Below are 14,970 nucleotides of genomic sequence, written 5' to 3'. Positions count from 1 at the left end.
CCGGATGTGAGCAATAACTTTTTGGCAAAACGATCTGCTGCAGAACTGCGGGACAAAAATAGCTTAGTGGTTTTTCACGAAAGCTAGATATCTCACCAACGTTATTTGATTATTTAATGATCAATTGGGGACGGAGAGTTTGATGGCCCAAATGGTGTGTTTTTATTACATAAATTTTGGAACTTTGGGCATTTTCGTTGGATTTGAAGGGCGTAGCCTCGGCTAGCTTCTTACAACGTCATTGCAACCGTGTTTGTCCGCCTGGAGAGAGAACGTGCAAGGGATCGTCAGACAGCCAGGCTGGGGTTTTTTCTTTGTAAAAAGCAAGTATTTAGAAGACTTTTTTTTTTGGTCGGTAAAGTTTGCACACAATTGTGACTGTCATTTACTTTCCCAATCCACTGTCAGCAAATACGGGGTGGGGTCAAACAAATGAGCGGGCTTGCTGAACTAAAATGATGTCGTCAGGATATAGAGCAGGGGTCCAGAGATGTAGTATGTAGGCGTCGATGTAGTATTTAAGACCTTTAAAATTATATAACAAAAGCACAAGTGTAAATTCCAAGACTCGATGAAGAAAGGTAAGAGTATCATTAACCAAGACTATCATTAACCAAGGCTATATAGTGATGCAACATGGCATAACCCTTGCCCTCCTTGCGCCCACCTTCCCCCACCCCCCCCACCCCCTCCCCCCTCCCACATACCTATTTGCTATTTTCTGCGGATCAAAAGTAGATAGTGTAAAAAGGGTAGCTATATCTCACACCATCCATTGTTGATGTACCAACAAACTTTTAAAACCATATCCCCATCCTATGAAACAAAAATGTAACTTAAAAATGTGCAACAGATCTTGTGTAGCAGAATTATTAATAATAGCTAATAATTGCCATGCAATTAGTAATTTACTAATTTTTGCTCTGTTTTTTTCTCTCTTCTAATTGCAGATTCTAGCAGTGATACAACACAGTTAATGATGGCTTCAAGGGAACATTTTCCAATCATTTCATCTTCTGATTGTGATAATATGGGAGAAGATGATCTGATGGTGTTCAGTGACTCTATTGAGTCCTCGGAGGAAACAAGTAGTGAAGAAGAGACCGATGCAGATGAGGAGGAGGGGGAGGAGGAGGAGGAGGAGGAGGAAGTTGGGGGAGGTGGTCTGGGTAAAGATTTACCCAAAGAAGACAGAGAGGGAAGCATGGGAAAGACAAATGTTTCAGCTGCGATGAAGGTGATGCAAGATTCATCTTCCAATGCTGCAAGACAAACAACATCAACGAGATTGAAGTTACAAGTACAGGTGAAAAATATATGCACTGACCAAGACTCATTCAAAACTTTTCTGGGCTGCTTAAACGTCACAAATTATCAAAATATAGACTGGTCGATGAAGGATTCACAGAACAGCCAAGCTAGCATTCTGTTTAAAAATCAAGAAGATGCTGCTGCAGCACAGGGGATTCTCAATAATTGCTCAATCGGAGCATCTGACAGGAAACTGTCAGCTTTTTTACAAGACCAAAGATCGCGTCGTCCCAGACAAAACAAAAATGGAAAAACATCCTCAGCTGTTCATGGAAACAATCCACACCAGAACAAGGTTCATCCTGATGGTCAGTCTCCTTCATATGACCAACGCCAGAGACATCAACAAGGTCACCGTAATCATGACCAATATTCTCATCAAGAAAGTGACCAGCATCCATCTTCTGACCGAGGAAACTATCAAGGTCACCCTAGAGATGGATACACACCAGATGACCGCCACCGACCTTCAGACATGGCAGTTGACCATCGATCTTCACAGACTGGCCGGGGTAATTCCTCTGGGCGAGGAAACTATCGAGGACACCCTAGATTTGGTTACACACCAGATGACCGCCACCGACCTTCAGACATGGCATATGACCATCAATCTTCACAGACTGGCCGCGGTAATTCCTCTGGGCGAGGAAACTATCGAGGTCACCCTAGAGGTGCTTACACACCAGATGACCGCCACCGACCTTCGGACATGGCAGTTGACCATCGATCTTCACAGACTGGCCGGGGTAATTCCTCTGGGCGAGGAAACTATCGAGGTCACCCGAGAGGTGGTTACACACCAGATGACCGCCACCGACCTTCGGACATGGCAGTTGACCATCGATCTTCACAGACTGGCCGGGGTAATTCCTCTGGGCGAGGAAACTATCGAGGACACCCTAGATCTGGTTACACACCAGATGACCGCCACCGACCTTCGGACATGGCATATGACCATCAATCTTCACAGACTGGCCGGGGTAATTCCTCTGGGCGAGGAAACTATCGAGGTCACCCTAGAGGTGCTTACACACCAGATGACCACCACCGACCTTCAGACATGGCAGTTGACCATCGATCTTCACAGACTGGCCAGGGTAATTCCTCTGGGCGAGGAAACTATCGAGGTTACCCGAGAGGTGGTTACACACCAGATGACCGCCACCGACCTTTGGACATGGCATATGACCATCAAACTTCACAGACTGGCCGGGGTAATTCCTCTGGGCGAGGAAACTATCGAGGAAACTATCGAGGACACCATAGAGGTGGTTACACGCCAGATAATCATCCCGGACCCTCGCGCCAGGATCCATACATGGCATATGACCCTCAATCTTCACAGACTGGCTGTGGTGATTCCTCTGGGCGAGGCAAATATCAAGGACACGAAAGAGGTGGTTATACAACAGGTGACCGCCGGCCCAGCCTGACACATTCTGAGCAAGATGTTCAACTGAGGGCTGACCAAAGCCAGCATCCAATCGGGGCACCTAGACAGCCCCAAGCTTCTGAAAAGAACATCCCCTCATTGATGTCGATGCCTCTTGCTCCAAATATTCCTTATGATAGAGATGATGACCAGAGCAGCATTGCATCAGGAATGAGTGAGAGGAGTGGTACATCATCACAGCCAATCTCATTACATGTGAAAAACATCGATGACGGAGTGAGCAATGATGGATTTTGTCGTTTCTTGTCCGACAAAAAGATATCATTCTCAGATGTAGACTTTTTTATTTCCAAATCAGGGAGGCGATTTGCTATTATCCATTTTGCATCTGTCACGGACACAAATATGGCTCAAAGTTTTCTGCATAACCGCTGGATTTTTCGGGGTGGCCCTGAAATGTGCGTAAGCTACAGTCATCGAAAAGCTATGGCGAGCCCCAGTGGAGATTTGCATCCCCCTTCCTTTGAAGCAACTGGATACCCTGAAGGGGCAACTCGAGGAAGTCATGAAGGGAGGGGTCAAGGCTACAGAGGTCGAGGATGTAGAAATCGAGGAGAGAGCAGCCGTAGAGGGAGAAGCCGTGGAGGGAGAGGTCTTGGAGGTAGAGGCCGTGGAAGGAGGACAAGAAACTGGCGACAGAAAATGGGAGAAGATTCTGATAATCAATCAGAATGTAGTGAAGTGAGGAGCATCTGCTCTACTGTGGTGAGTCATGCCAGTTCCTCTCAAGTCAAACAGTCTTCATCTCTCTGGGTAACAAATATTGGAGAGAATTTCGATCTTGCGGAATTCTATGACTTTCTGGAGTCCCTTGATTTAAACTGTCAGTGCTCGGGGTTGAAACCTTCCCAAAAACACAACAACCAATTTGCTGTTCTTCAGTTTCCAGATCTCAAGATGGCAACAGCAGCTTTCGGTGTTTTGAACAATGACCTGTGGCGTCTTGGGAATGACACTCCAATTAAAGCCAGTTTCCCAGTATCAAAAGAGTCTTACCGAAACAAGAAGTCCGGCCTGTCTCTTCATGTTGAACAACTTGGTCACGGTCCTGATGAGGGTCGGGTAAATGTTGAGAGATGGCTTGAGGACGCCCAACAAACTAAAGATTTGAAAGAGGAGAGTCAAAGGGGATATCGTCACACAGAAAGGGAGCAAGAACAGAAAGGTGGGCGTGGTCAAGGTAGAAATGGGCGTGGTCATAGAGGGAAAGGTAGCTCTGTAGGAGATGTAAGGTCTCAGTTGAGGAGTGGTGACAAAACTGATGAATCAAATGACGGTGATAAGGGAACAACTGGCGGGCTTGTAAGGTCAAAATATAAACCATGCACAGACAAAGATAATACACAGGAAAGAAGTCCGAATGAAGTTGTCTTAACAGATCTCCCAAGAAACATCTCAGAGAGTGATGTTGTATATCTTGTGAGAGAGGAATGTCATGGATTTGTTGACGCAGTGTTGGCCTCCGGGAGATGCTCTCTGAAGTTTAAGAGACGGGAAGATGCGATGGAGGCAGTTTGTAAGCTTTATGGGAAACCAATCTCTGGCCATTGTATAAAACCTGTCCTCTCCTGGCACAATGAAGAAGTGGAACCACACATTGCAAAAAAAGTACTGAAGGACTTAAAAGAAAGAGAAATGCCAGAGAAAGTCCATGACATTAACTATAAAATTACAGAAGAATGTAAAGTCATCAACTCGGATTTGTCAGATTGCAGAGACGCCTTCAAAGAAAACCTGTCCTTTGCTGAAATTCACCGATATAAAATTTCTATCGAAACACATGAGCACCATTTGGAGGAGAAACAAAGATTCCTGGATGAGTTCAACAACGCATGCCTTAATATTGAAACCGCTTTGGAAGGTTTAGAGTCAGAAACCCAAACCTTGTCAGAGGTACACAAGATTCGTCATCAATTTCTGAGAGAATGTCGTCGTTTGGATTCCCCTCTACCGGTTTATGGCTACAGGTCTAGGATTGAGGAAGCTATGCGATGGAATAAAGCTGTTGTCTTGCAAGGCGAGACAGGATCTGGAAAGAGCACACAGATTCCACAGTATCTCGTAGACATGGCCCTGGAGAGTCAGGAAGATGAAGGCTCCAGCCAGAGACCACAATGGCGGGTAGTTTGCACACAACCTAGAAGAGTTGCGGCACTCACTCTTTCAAAACGTGTCGCTGAAGAATACGGATGCCAGGTTAGCGAAGAAGTTGGATATTTTGTCGGCAACAAGAAATCTGTCAGTGCCAAAACAGTTGTTACTTTCATGACGGATCGGAAACTCCTCAACTTGATCATCGCCGACCCAAATCTGTCCGACTATACTTGCGTCATCGTCGACGAGGCCCATGAGAGATCTGTAGACACGGATATATTGTTGGCAACGCTGAAGAAACTCCTTCGAAGCAGAAAAGATCTTCACCTTCTCATAATGTCTGCCACAATCGACACCACCTTATTCTCCAACTACCTCGATGAGTGTAAAGAGATAAAGGTTCCTGGTCGGACATTTCCGGTGGATAAACGATGGATTGGTGATGATGTCAGCATCGGAGAGGGTGACTATGTTGGGAAAGCCGTCAAACAGACTGCAAAGGTGAGAAACCCATAGTGTTTGGTTTCCCCGCTTAAGCCGGTTCATATATCCTGCCAATGTAAATACGATTAGAATTTTGATGTCACAGGGCTATTTTCGCAGCGAATGTTTTGCAGGAGTTGAGCACAAGTCAACATGCGAATTATTCGCTGTGACGACAACATTTGTATTGCATTCACAGGAAGTGTGAACAGGGCTTTCCCTAGTATCTAGACCTTTATCATGGTGCAGCCATCTTGATTTTCTTCCATTGAAATCAATGTAACCAAACCGAGGCCATATGGAAAAATAGTCTGGTTCCTTTTTGTACAATAAACAATAGCACCTATTACTGCTGTTAGGATACAGGGAGGATGACCAAGATGGCAGTATGATAAAGCTCTAATGCACAGACTAATCTCACTCCTAGCGTCACTTTCATGACTTTGATTCTGTACATTTGATCTCGAACGAAGGGCAAAACAAAATGTACCCGATAAGTCCATAATTGTTTTCAAAGTTCAGATGATAATTGTTTCCCACAAAAAGTTTTTGTTCTCTTCTAAAATGATAAAATGTTTCAAACAATAAGCCCTTTTTTCATGAAATATGCTAGTTACATTTAATCATGCATACGGACCCTACATACTTGTTATAAGTAGAACTAGAACCTTTGCATGGTAGAAATACACTGTATAACTAAGAGAGATTTGCGATAACACCATGAGTAAATCTCTCAAGAGTTGTGTATGTTCTGAAATTTTTTAACCACCAGTTCTTTACAGAACCAACACTACTCAAAAGAAACTTCACATGGTGTTCCCACAAACCTCTCTAAGTTAATATTCTTCATCCCCAATGCAAATTTTAAATCTATTTTATATTAAAAAAGGATTTTTGTTTTTCTTCTTAAATTCTGCAGGTGCATCGAGATGAGAAGGAAGGTGACATTCTAGTCTTCTTGACATCGGCCAATGAGATTGAACAAGCATGTCGAGACTTATCAACTTCCCTCGGCCAAAGACCTGATGACCAAGATAAAGAGGCACTGATACTACCCCTTCATGGACGACTCCAGCCAGAAGACCAGATGAAAGTATTCGCAGACGCAAAAGCTGGACAAAGGAAGATAATCTTTGCAACCAATGTCGCTGAGACCTCAGTGACTATTAAAGGTATCCGATATGTCATTGACACTGGCGTTGTCAAAGAGTGTCAATATGATCCAAAGCGTAGCATGAGTCTTTTGAAGGTGACAGCGATAACTCAAGCGTCAGCTCAGCAACGGGCGGGCCGAGCAGGTAGGACAGGCCCAGGTGTTTGCTATCGATTGTACACCAAAGAAGAGTATAAGGACCTGAATGAAATGATGAAACCGGAGATTTTGCGTGTTCACCTCGGGATGGCAGCACTGCAGCTTTTAGAGCTTGGTGTCGAAGACGTGGCGAACTTTGATTTCATCCAGGCGCCTGATCGAGAAGCTACACAGCAGGCTATGACTACCCTGAGGTTGCTGGGTGCCGTGGATGCAGCTAATAAGTTGACCTCTTTGGGTCGTAAGATGGCAACATTTCCAATGGAGCCACGTCTCTCAAAGGTTATTCTTGAAGGAGTAGAGAAACATCTTACCTCTGAAGCTGTCATCATCGCTGCCTTGATCTCTGCTCCTGGAAGTTTGTTCTATAGAGGAGGCTCCGATAAAGACAAAGAGAAAGCAGACCGTCTGAAGCTCAAGTATTGTCATGACAGTGGAGATGTTATAACAATGCTTAAAGCTTACGGATCTTGGAATAGCAAAGCAGCGGCTAAGCAGAAGGCGTGGTGTATGGAGAACAGCATGAATTCCAAGACGCTGAGAGCTGTTCGAGAGTCTGCTAACGAAGCAGCCCAGGTGTTAAAGCTTAAACATAACATCGAGTGTAATGCAAGGGACTACAAGATGGAAGCCATTGATGCGGCAAAGACTGAGTCACTTCAAAAGATCATCATGTCAGCTTACTTTCAGACGTTGAGTTTATACAACGGTCATCCAAGAGCAGGTTACACGGTTCTTCCTCATCAGAAATCCGGGTTCATCCATCCATCTTCGTCTCTCGTTGCACTAGACTGCAATCCTAAATGGGTAGTGTATGAAGAGTTCAAACAAACATCCCGAAGCTTCCTCTTCAATGTGACTCGAGTTAACATCGATTGGCTTCAGGAAGTTGCTCCGATGTTTTATGACGAGATTGATGTGGGCGCACTTCAAGAAATGGCTTTGCAAGAGGCTCCTGCGATCCAACTTGGAACTGCTGTGATGAGACGTCTTACCATAAAGAGAAATGAAAAGGTCCGGGCTATGGAAGAGTATATCACAGAAGTGAAAGGTTCTCCTTGCATTATCCAGGTCAACAGAGCCACAAAAAAGTTGCAGATGTTCGTGAAGATGAACATTTGCGAGTTTGCAACATCGTATGTTGAGAGACTCCTCAAAGAAGAGCTGGAGTCTATCCAGAGAGAACAGATTGAAGTGCCAGTAGGGGAATCAGGAGTTGTCCGTCAAGTCGTCGTAGCAGGAGGTCAGACAAAATTCATCTTGATGCCAAATGATTACAGAAGCCTGGAGGTCAGTAATGTTACAGGAGACATGTCCGAAGATGATTTGAAGATGATTTGTCTCTCTTCTTGTTGCACTCAGAATGAGATTCTTGACGTGTACAAGTTTCAAAAGCAAACTACAGCCAAGTGGGGTCGCATTACCTTCAGTTCCCCCAAGACAGCGGAGGAAACAAAGATGCTGCTAGAAGTAGAGGACACCCTTCAGCTCGAACCAATTCTGGGACGTAGTTTTCAAAACAGAGATATCGCTAGAGTCAGCTCAAGGATCGTGGTCATATGGTACACCTGGCCGTCAAAAGGCCAAGCATTTATCAACTTTGACACATCAAACCAAGCCTTAGAAATGAAAGAAAGCTTGCAAAATTTTGACTTCAAAGGGAAGCTATTGGAGTGCCAACTTAAAAAGAATAACACAAGAGCTCTGTACCTCCGAAACGTTCACACAGATGCAACCAATGAAGAACTGGAAGAAGCTATTGAAGATTATACAGACTGCAAAAAAGTCAAATGCAGTATTGCTCGTCAACCCCCAGCAATTCTTATCAAAGACGACCAGGTCACTCAAGACATCTACAAAATGTTCGAAGGCACACTACGAGAAGATCAACTAGACATCAACATACTGTCGGCGCGATCGGAGAAAACACAAAGCAGGAAGGCTATCGCCAACTTTGAGTGTGACAACGAAGATGAAGTAGATGGTTGTATTCTGAATATTCAAGACAACCCTCCACGCAACTCGGCAGGCCAGATTTATATTGTGAAGCTTACGGCATCTTGCATGCTCTTCTGTAATCCTGACGTCTACAAGTGCATTGAGCAAAGAATCACAAAGCTCGTTGAGGAGGTGAGCGAAGGAGTCAGAAATTTGAATGTCAGAGTGAGTAAGAGCAAGAAGACAAATGACTGGGTGATAAACGTCGCTGGTGAAAACATCCAAGAAGTTCATAGGACACGCCGAGAACTTCTGTCTTACATCCGGGGCGAGACGGTATCACTAAATGATCTGTGCGAGGAGGAGGTTTCATTTCAGATCAAATATCACATTCTGAAGTTACTTCACAAGAATGGCTTGAGGTAAGTTTCTGAAAGTTTGTATATACTCAGCGCCTTGAGTACCTTGTTTGGTAGACACGTGCGCTTTATAAGACTTCAATATTGTTATATTATTATTGTAGGATGAGTTTTCAATTTGGTCTTGAAATTATCAACAGTCCCGCATGTCTTCACTGAGTTGGGAGTTTGTTCCACATTCTGTTTTTGTCCGATTAGCTCCACTTTAATAATTGGTATTTATGATTCCCAAGCATTCTGTCTCAATAAACAAACGTCAAATTTAAGTCGGTGGTTAAGTCGTTGGGGCATGGGTTCAAATCCAGTTCGTGATACGCGTGTCCTTGAGCAAGATCCTAAAATGGCCTCTCTTCACCCAGGGGTATAAATGGGTACCCGCTAGGGTAGAGGTTGATATTGTGTATGAAAAAGCCTTCTGAGCGCATGACAGCTCGGGCTGTATACTCCTCAGGGAGATGAGAAAGATTAAAGGAAATGTTGTTGGCCCAATGACCAGGGCACTATTATTGTAAAGATTGCGCTATACAAACTATAGTTAGTGAACGCTCGCTTAAAGCCAATGGAACCTTTCGGTACAGAAAAAAATAAAAAATTCACAGATTTACAAATAACTTACAGGGTTTACAGAAGGTAGTGGTGAAAGACTTCTCTTGAAATATTATTACATGAAATGCTTTGCTTTTTGAGAAAACAGTAAAACAATATCAATTCCGGATATCGAGAATTACGGATTTATTTTAAACACATGTCATGACACGGCGAAACGTGCGGATACAAGGGTGGGTTTTCCCGTTATTTTCTCCCGACTCCGATGATCGATTAAGCCTAAATTTTCACAGGTGTGTTATTTTATATAGAAGTTGTGATACACAAAGTATGGGCCTTGGACAATACTGTTTACCAAAAGGGTCCAATGGCTTTAACTGTGTAGGTAAAACAAAATACAGTCTTACTTTTTTTTCTATACCTCATTTCCCAGACATCTTACTTACGGGTTGGAGGCTCACGCAATGGTGGACACCCGTCGCCATCTCATTGTGATTTACGGAAAGGATGAGGTCAGAGAAGTCTTGAAGGAGCAAGTGAAGAACTACATCAACATCATCTGTAAGAATCAACTGAAAGAAATTTCATTGACTGCAGGTCTCTCTGAAGGTTGTACTAAAGGGAGAGCTGTAAGGGCATTAGTGAAAGCTTATGGACCTTGGCTTAAGGTGAGTAGTTGGTCAATAGTTTCTACTATGGACTAGTGGAATTATATTTTGTATAAAGCCAAAAATAATGTCCATTGTTGTTGCTGATGGAAAAGTTACTTTGTTGCATCACAAACATTTATTTCATTTTCCCCTCTTTGAAATCTTACTATGGACTAAATATAGCTATAATATTTGCAGAAGATCCGTCAGAATAAAACACAGTCATGTTATGGTCAGGTTTTCAGAGCTAAAATAATGTTGCAGAAAGTCAATGACAGATTGACAGTGTAATAATTGTTGTAATAATGTGTAAAAGAAAATTTGTGTGTCCCAAAAGTGCAAAGGTGTAACCTGATTTTTGAACTGCAAATCTTCTTGAAACTAACCCTGATGTTGTACACACAAACATTGATGACGCCAAAATTTAGTGCTTTTGCCCTGACCCCAATTTCATAGAGCTGCTTATAATAAAGCAGAAATAGTAGCTAAGCGTAAAAAACTTTTTGCTCACCAAAATAAGGTTATCAGCCAAACTACCATGTCTCATGTACATTTTGTGACTGGTATCCTGCTCATTTCCGCTTAGCAGAATTGTTTTGGGCAGTGGTTGGGCCCAGATGTGAGGATTTATCATTCTCTTTTTTCTTCCTTTTTGACAGAAACTTGTTGAAGAAACTGGAGCCAAAGCTATAACATTGAACATGTGCCAAGGAAACCTTCTTATAGAGGGCAATCAGAATGTCTTTGATAACGTCCACAAGATGGTGAGAAACTGCCTCCAAGAAGCTGGACAACAAGCTGCCATCAGGTGAGGAGAAAATAATCATTGGTTCTTATTTAGCGCACACATCCTAGTTGCTAGATCAAGACATCTGAAAGCATACAAATTTGTGCAACAAGGGTGTTTTTTCTTTCATTTTTTCTTGCAGTTTGATAACCAATTGGGCCCAAATTTTCACAGATTTGATATTTTATGCATATGTTGGGATACACCAAACGAGAAATACTGGTCTTTGACAATTACGTGTCCAGCCGTCGATTTCACCAAACTCTTCCTAACATTAGGATTAATCTTAGGACTCAGGACGAGTTAAGTTCCACTTCTATGGACGTCAGGACGCATTGAACCCACCTAAGTTAGGACGGGTTAGAGATAGGATTAATCCTAGCATTTCGCGAAACCGGCTGCAGTGCTTTAAACTGGCATGAAAACCCTTGCAGAACATCAACATTGTTTTCCTTTTATTTCAGAGTTGGAGGAGATGATGCAACCACTGAAGTGGAATGCGGCATTTGTTACACAGCAGTGGAAGCCACTGAGGAGATGTATCGTCTGAGTGCTTGCTCCCATGGGTTCCATCTTCAATGCCTTCATGAGATGTTTACCGTCAGGTTACAGAACGCTAGCAAGGATTACCCCATTGGTAAAATAAAATATCTTAACAATAATTATTTTGTTCATGACATTTTGTTTGTTTTAGTCAAAGCAAAACACATCTCATGAAACAACCATCAACAGTGTTGTAACAGAGGGATGGGACGTAAAGCTGTTGGTATCGTGTGTTGACTAATGCTTGTATAAGAACCCAAAACCCTTATCCTAAAGAGAAGGGGTTCCTCATATTGCACCACAGCACCCTGTAAACAACTACATGGTGCTTTTTGTTAGCAAAAACCAATTATATAATGTTCCTTTAAGAAAGATGAACCGTATTTACTGACCATGTTTTGAACTTTATCTCTTCAGAGTGTCCATGTGATGGATGTGGCCTCCCAATGTTGCTCTGCGACTTCCGTGTTCTCTGCAGTGATGAAACAAAGAGACGACGCTTGTTTGATCTGGCTCTGGAGTCACATGTCACCCAGAAGAGCGAGGGAAAACTGAAGTTTTGCCCAACACCAGATTGTCACATGATCTATAAGACAACGAAGGATGTCGGGGTCTTCTCATGTCAGGAGTGTCGGAATCGTTTGTGTTCATCGTGTGGTTCAGAACCTCATATGGGATATACATGCGAGGAATTTAAGGTAACGGTAGCGTCAGATGACTTCTAAAAACAAAACAAAATTATGATAGAGTAAAACTAAGGAATGAATCCAAGGCAGGAGAAGAAAGCTAGTTAGCAAGAGCCTTTGTACCAAAGTTTTAAAAAATACCACAAAAAAATATTGAATAATGGGGAGAGGTTGATAGTATAAAATTTTGTGAGAAACGGCTCCTCTGTAGTGACGTATTTTTCGACAAAGAAGTATTTTTCCATGAACTTGATTTTGAGACCCCAAGTTTAGAATTTAATGTCTCGAAATCAAGCATCTGAAAGCACACAACTTCGTGTGACAAGGTTTTTTTTTTCTTCATTATTCTCTCGCAACTTTGACGACGTGTTGAGCTCAAATTTTCACAGGTTTGTAATTTTATGCATATGTTGAGAAGGCTAATCTTTGACAATTACCAATAGTGTCCAGCGCCTTTAAGTGTACAGAACTAAAGGAATGTCCACACGGCGACTGCAACACAGAGCTACATGTATGTGTGTGTTTGTATTGCCCATCGTCTGAGGACATTTAACAAAAGGGACAATAGGTCCTCACTAGTCGGTACTTTGTTTTCAGGTGTCCTCACTAGTCATCTGTGTACAAAACCAATAAGGATTGCTTCAATACAGGAACAACAGAAAGCACAATAGGTGTCCTCTAATGTAATGGACAAACACGACTGTGTGTATGCAATAGGTCCTCACTAGTCGGTTCTTTGTTTTCATGGGTCCTCACTAGTCATCTGTGTACAAAACCAATAAGGATTGCTTCAATACAGGAACAACAGAAAGCACAATAGGTGTCCTCTAATGTAATGGACAAACACGACTGTGTGTATGCAATAGGTCCTCACTAGTCGGTTCTTTGTTTTCATGAGTCCTCACTAGTCATTTGTGTACAAAAACCAATAGGGATTGCTTCAATACAGGAACAACAGAAAGCACAATAGGTGTCCTCTAACGTAATGGTCAAACACGACTGTGTGTATGCAATAGGTCCTCACTAGTCCGTTCTTTGTTTTCATGGGTCCTCACTACCGGTAGTCATTTGTGTACAAAACCAATAGGGATTGCTTCAATACAGGAACAACAGAAAGTACAAAAGGTGTCCTCTATTGTATAGGAGTGCTGTACCTGTATATGTTTGGGAGTGTGTGTTTAATTTGTTCACACCTATATGGCACTTTTTCCTCTGCTTTTACAGGCTTATGGCAAGGACTGTAGCGACGTGGCATTTCAGAAGTGGATTCAAGGAAAAGATGTCAAGAAGTGCCCATGTGGAATCTATATCGAGAAAATTGAGGGATGCTTTCACATGACCTGTTCTGAGTGTAAGAAGCACTTATGTTGGCTTTGCCTGGCTATCTTCGATACAAGTGACCTGTGCTACGCTCACCTATCACAGATGCATGGAGGTTGTTTTCAATATTAATCAAGTAAACGCCAAGCTCGCTCCAAAGCGTAGTTAATACACTCATTTCAGACAGGTGCACCAGACTCGCGCCGAACCAAATAGCTTAGGTGCGACTCTAGGTCTAACCAAAATCAATTTTGGTTTCAGACAGACGGACGTAACAAAACATATCATTAGATTTGGCTCATGGCAAGATCAATGTCTGAAACCAAGGCGCTCCAAAGTTGTTCTGAACGACTGCAAAAGTCGTTCCTTTGACCTGGCGCTTGTCCAGTCACTCCAAACTGTTTTAGGCGTCAACCTTTTCATGTACTTAATTCAGAACTTAATTTGGCGAGACTCTGGAGCGCCTCTCTGAAACAGGTGTAAAGCCATTCTGAAAATCATCAAAATCAGGCAAAAAGCCACGGGTGAATTCTGCGAGATTGATATAAATGTAGAGTTTTCCTGAAATTATACAACAATATTATATTATATGCGCAAAAGTAAAAGGATAAATAGTATGTTTGAAGCTCATTATATGAATCTTGAAGCTCAGTTATAACTGTTCTGAAATATTGTCTGAAAGTGTGTTGGTATTATTTAGCCAATTAAAATTGTTTGCATATTGGAGAATTAGAACACCAGTACTTAATATATAACTAGTATTTAGTTTCCTCGGAACTGTATTAACTCATCTTTAAAAAAATGTATGCAGGAATGTTTATACTTACTTAAAATGAAAGATAGTTGTTGAAAGACGTCGGTCCAGTGTGTTGTGTAACGCACGTAAAAGAACCCAGAGAAAGGGTTCGCCCTTATGTTCCTGGTTTGATTGGCAGCATATTGCGCCACAGCACCTTGTAAACCATTACATGATGCTATGTAAAAAGGAGTAGGTCTCATAATTCAAATGTTGTCACACATACCTTGCAGTAAAATATTGGATGTTGAGTGACGGACATGTTTGCTAGATAAGAAGCCACTACTATTATTATTATAAAAAAAAACAAGTAGGCCCCCCCCCCCTATAGAATCTAGCTTTGTGTTACACGTATCTGGCTGTACCCCAAACTACACACTAGACACGATGTAGCAATCCGATATATAACGGCCGACCATCGACCCATGCTAGATTGAAAAGTCTGTCTCCCATAGAGAGATGTTGGCTTCATGACAATGGAGAATAATCAGGGATGTAATAGGCTGTTCAAAAAAACACCTGAACTGTGAGCACAAAGCGTTAAAACTTGCAAGCACGAAGCCTTCTTACATACATGTACATCTATCTTTGGTTTTAAAAACCCTACTCTGAAATCAGGGGCCTTCTTTATG

At 42.5% G+C, this 14,970-nt stretch overlaps 1 protein-coding gene across 3 annotated transcripts; it reads left to right on the top strand.

Moving 5' to 3' along the window:
• Window positions 1-29: 29 nt before the first annotated feature.
• On the top strand, window positions 30-14,473 carry LOC117300008 (ATP-dependent RNA helicase DEAH12, chloroplastic-like). 3 transcript variants are annotated; one of them, XM_033783657.1, is made up of 9 exons: window positions 30-323; window positions 951-2,321; window positions 2,427-5,359; window positions 6,261-9,013; window positions 9,990-10,224; window positions 10,866-11,014; window positions 11,458-11,630; window positions 11,954-12,234; window positions 13,447-14,473. In XM_033783657.1, exons 2-9 carry the CDS (start codon window positions 977-979, stop codon window positions 13,672-13,674), a joined length of 8,097 nt encoding a protein of 2,698 aa, XP_033639548.1. In that variant the 5' UTR covers window positions 30-323; window positions 951-976; the 3' UTR covers window positions 13,675-14,473. The 3 variants fall into 3 exon arrangements, with proteins under 3 accessions (XP_033639548.1, XP_033639549.1, XP_033639547.1); XM_033783658.1 differs by having other exon boundaries at window positions 951-3,469; window positions 3,647-5,359; XM_033783656.1 differs by having other exon boundaries at window positions 951-5,359.
• Window positions 14,474-14,970: the final 497 nt, after the last annotated feature.

This window comes from Asterias rubens, chromosome 15, assembly GCF_902459465.1.
Source record: "Asterias rubens chromosome 15, eAstRub1.3, whole genome shotgun sequence".
In the NCBI taxonomy this organism is placed as follows: Eukaryota; Metazoa; Echinodermata; class Asteroidea; order Forcipulatida; family Asteriidae; genus Asterias; species Asterias rubens.
This window is presented reverse-complemented; position numbering and strand designations above follow the sequence as displayed.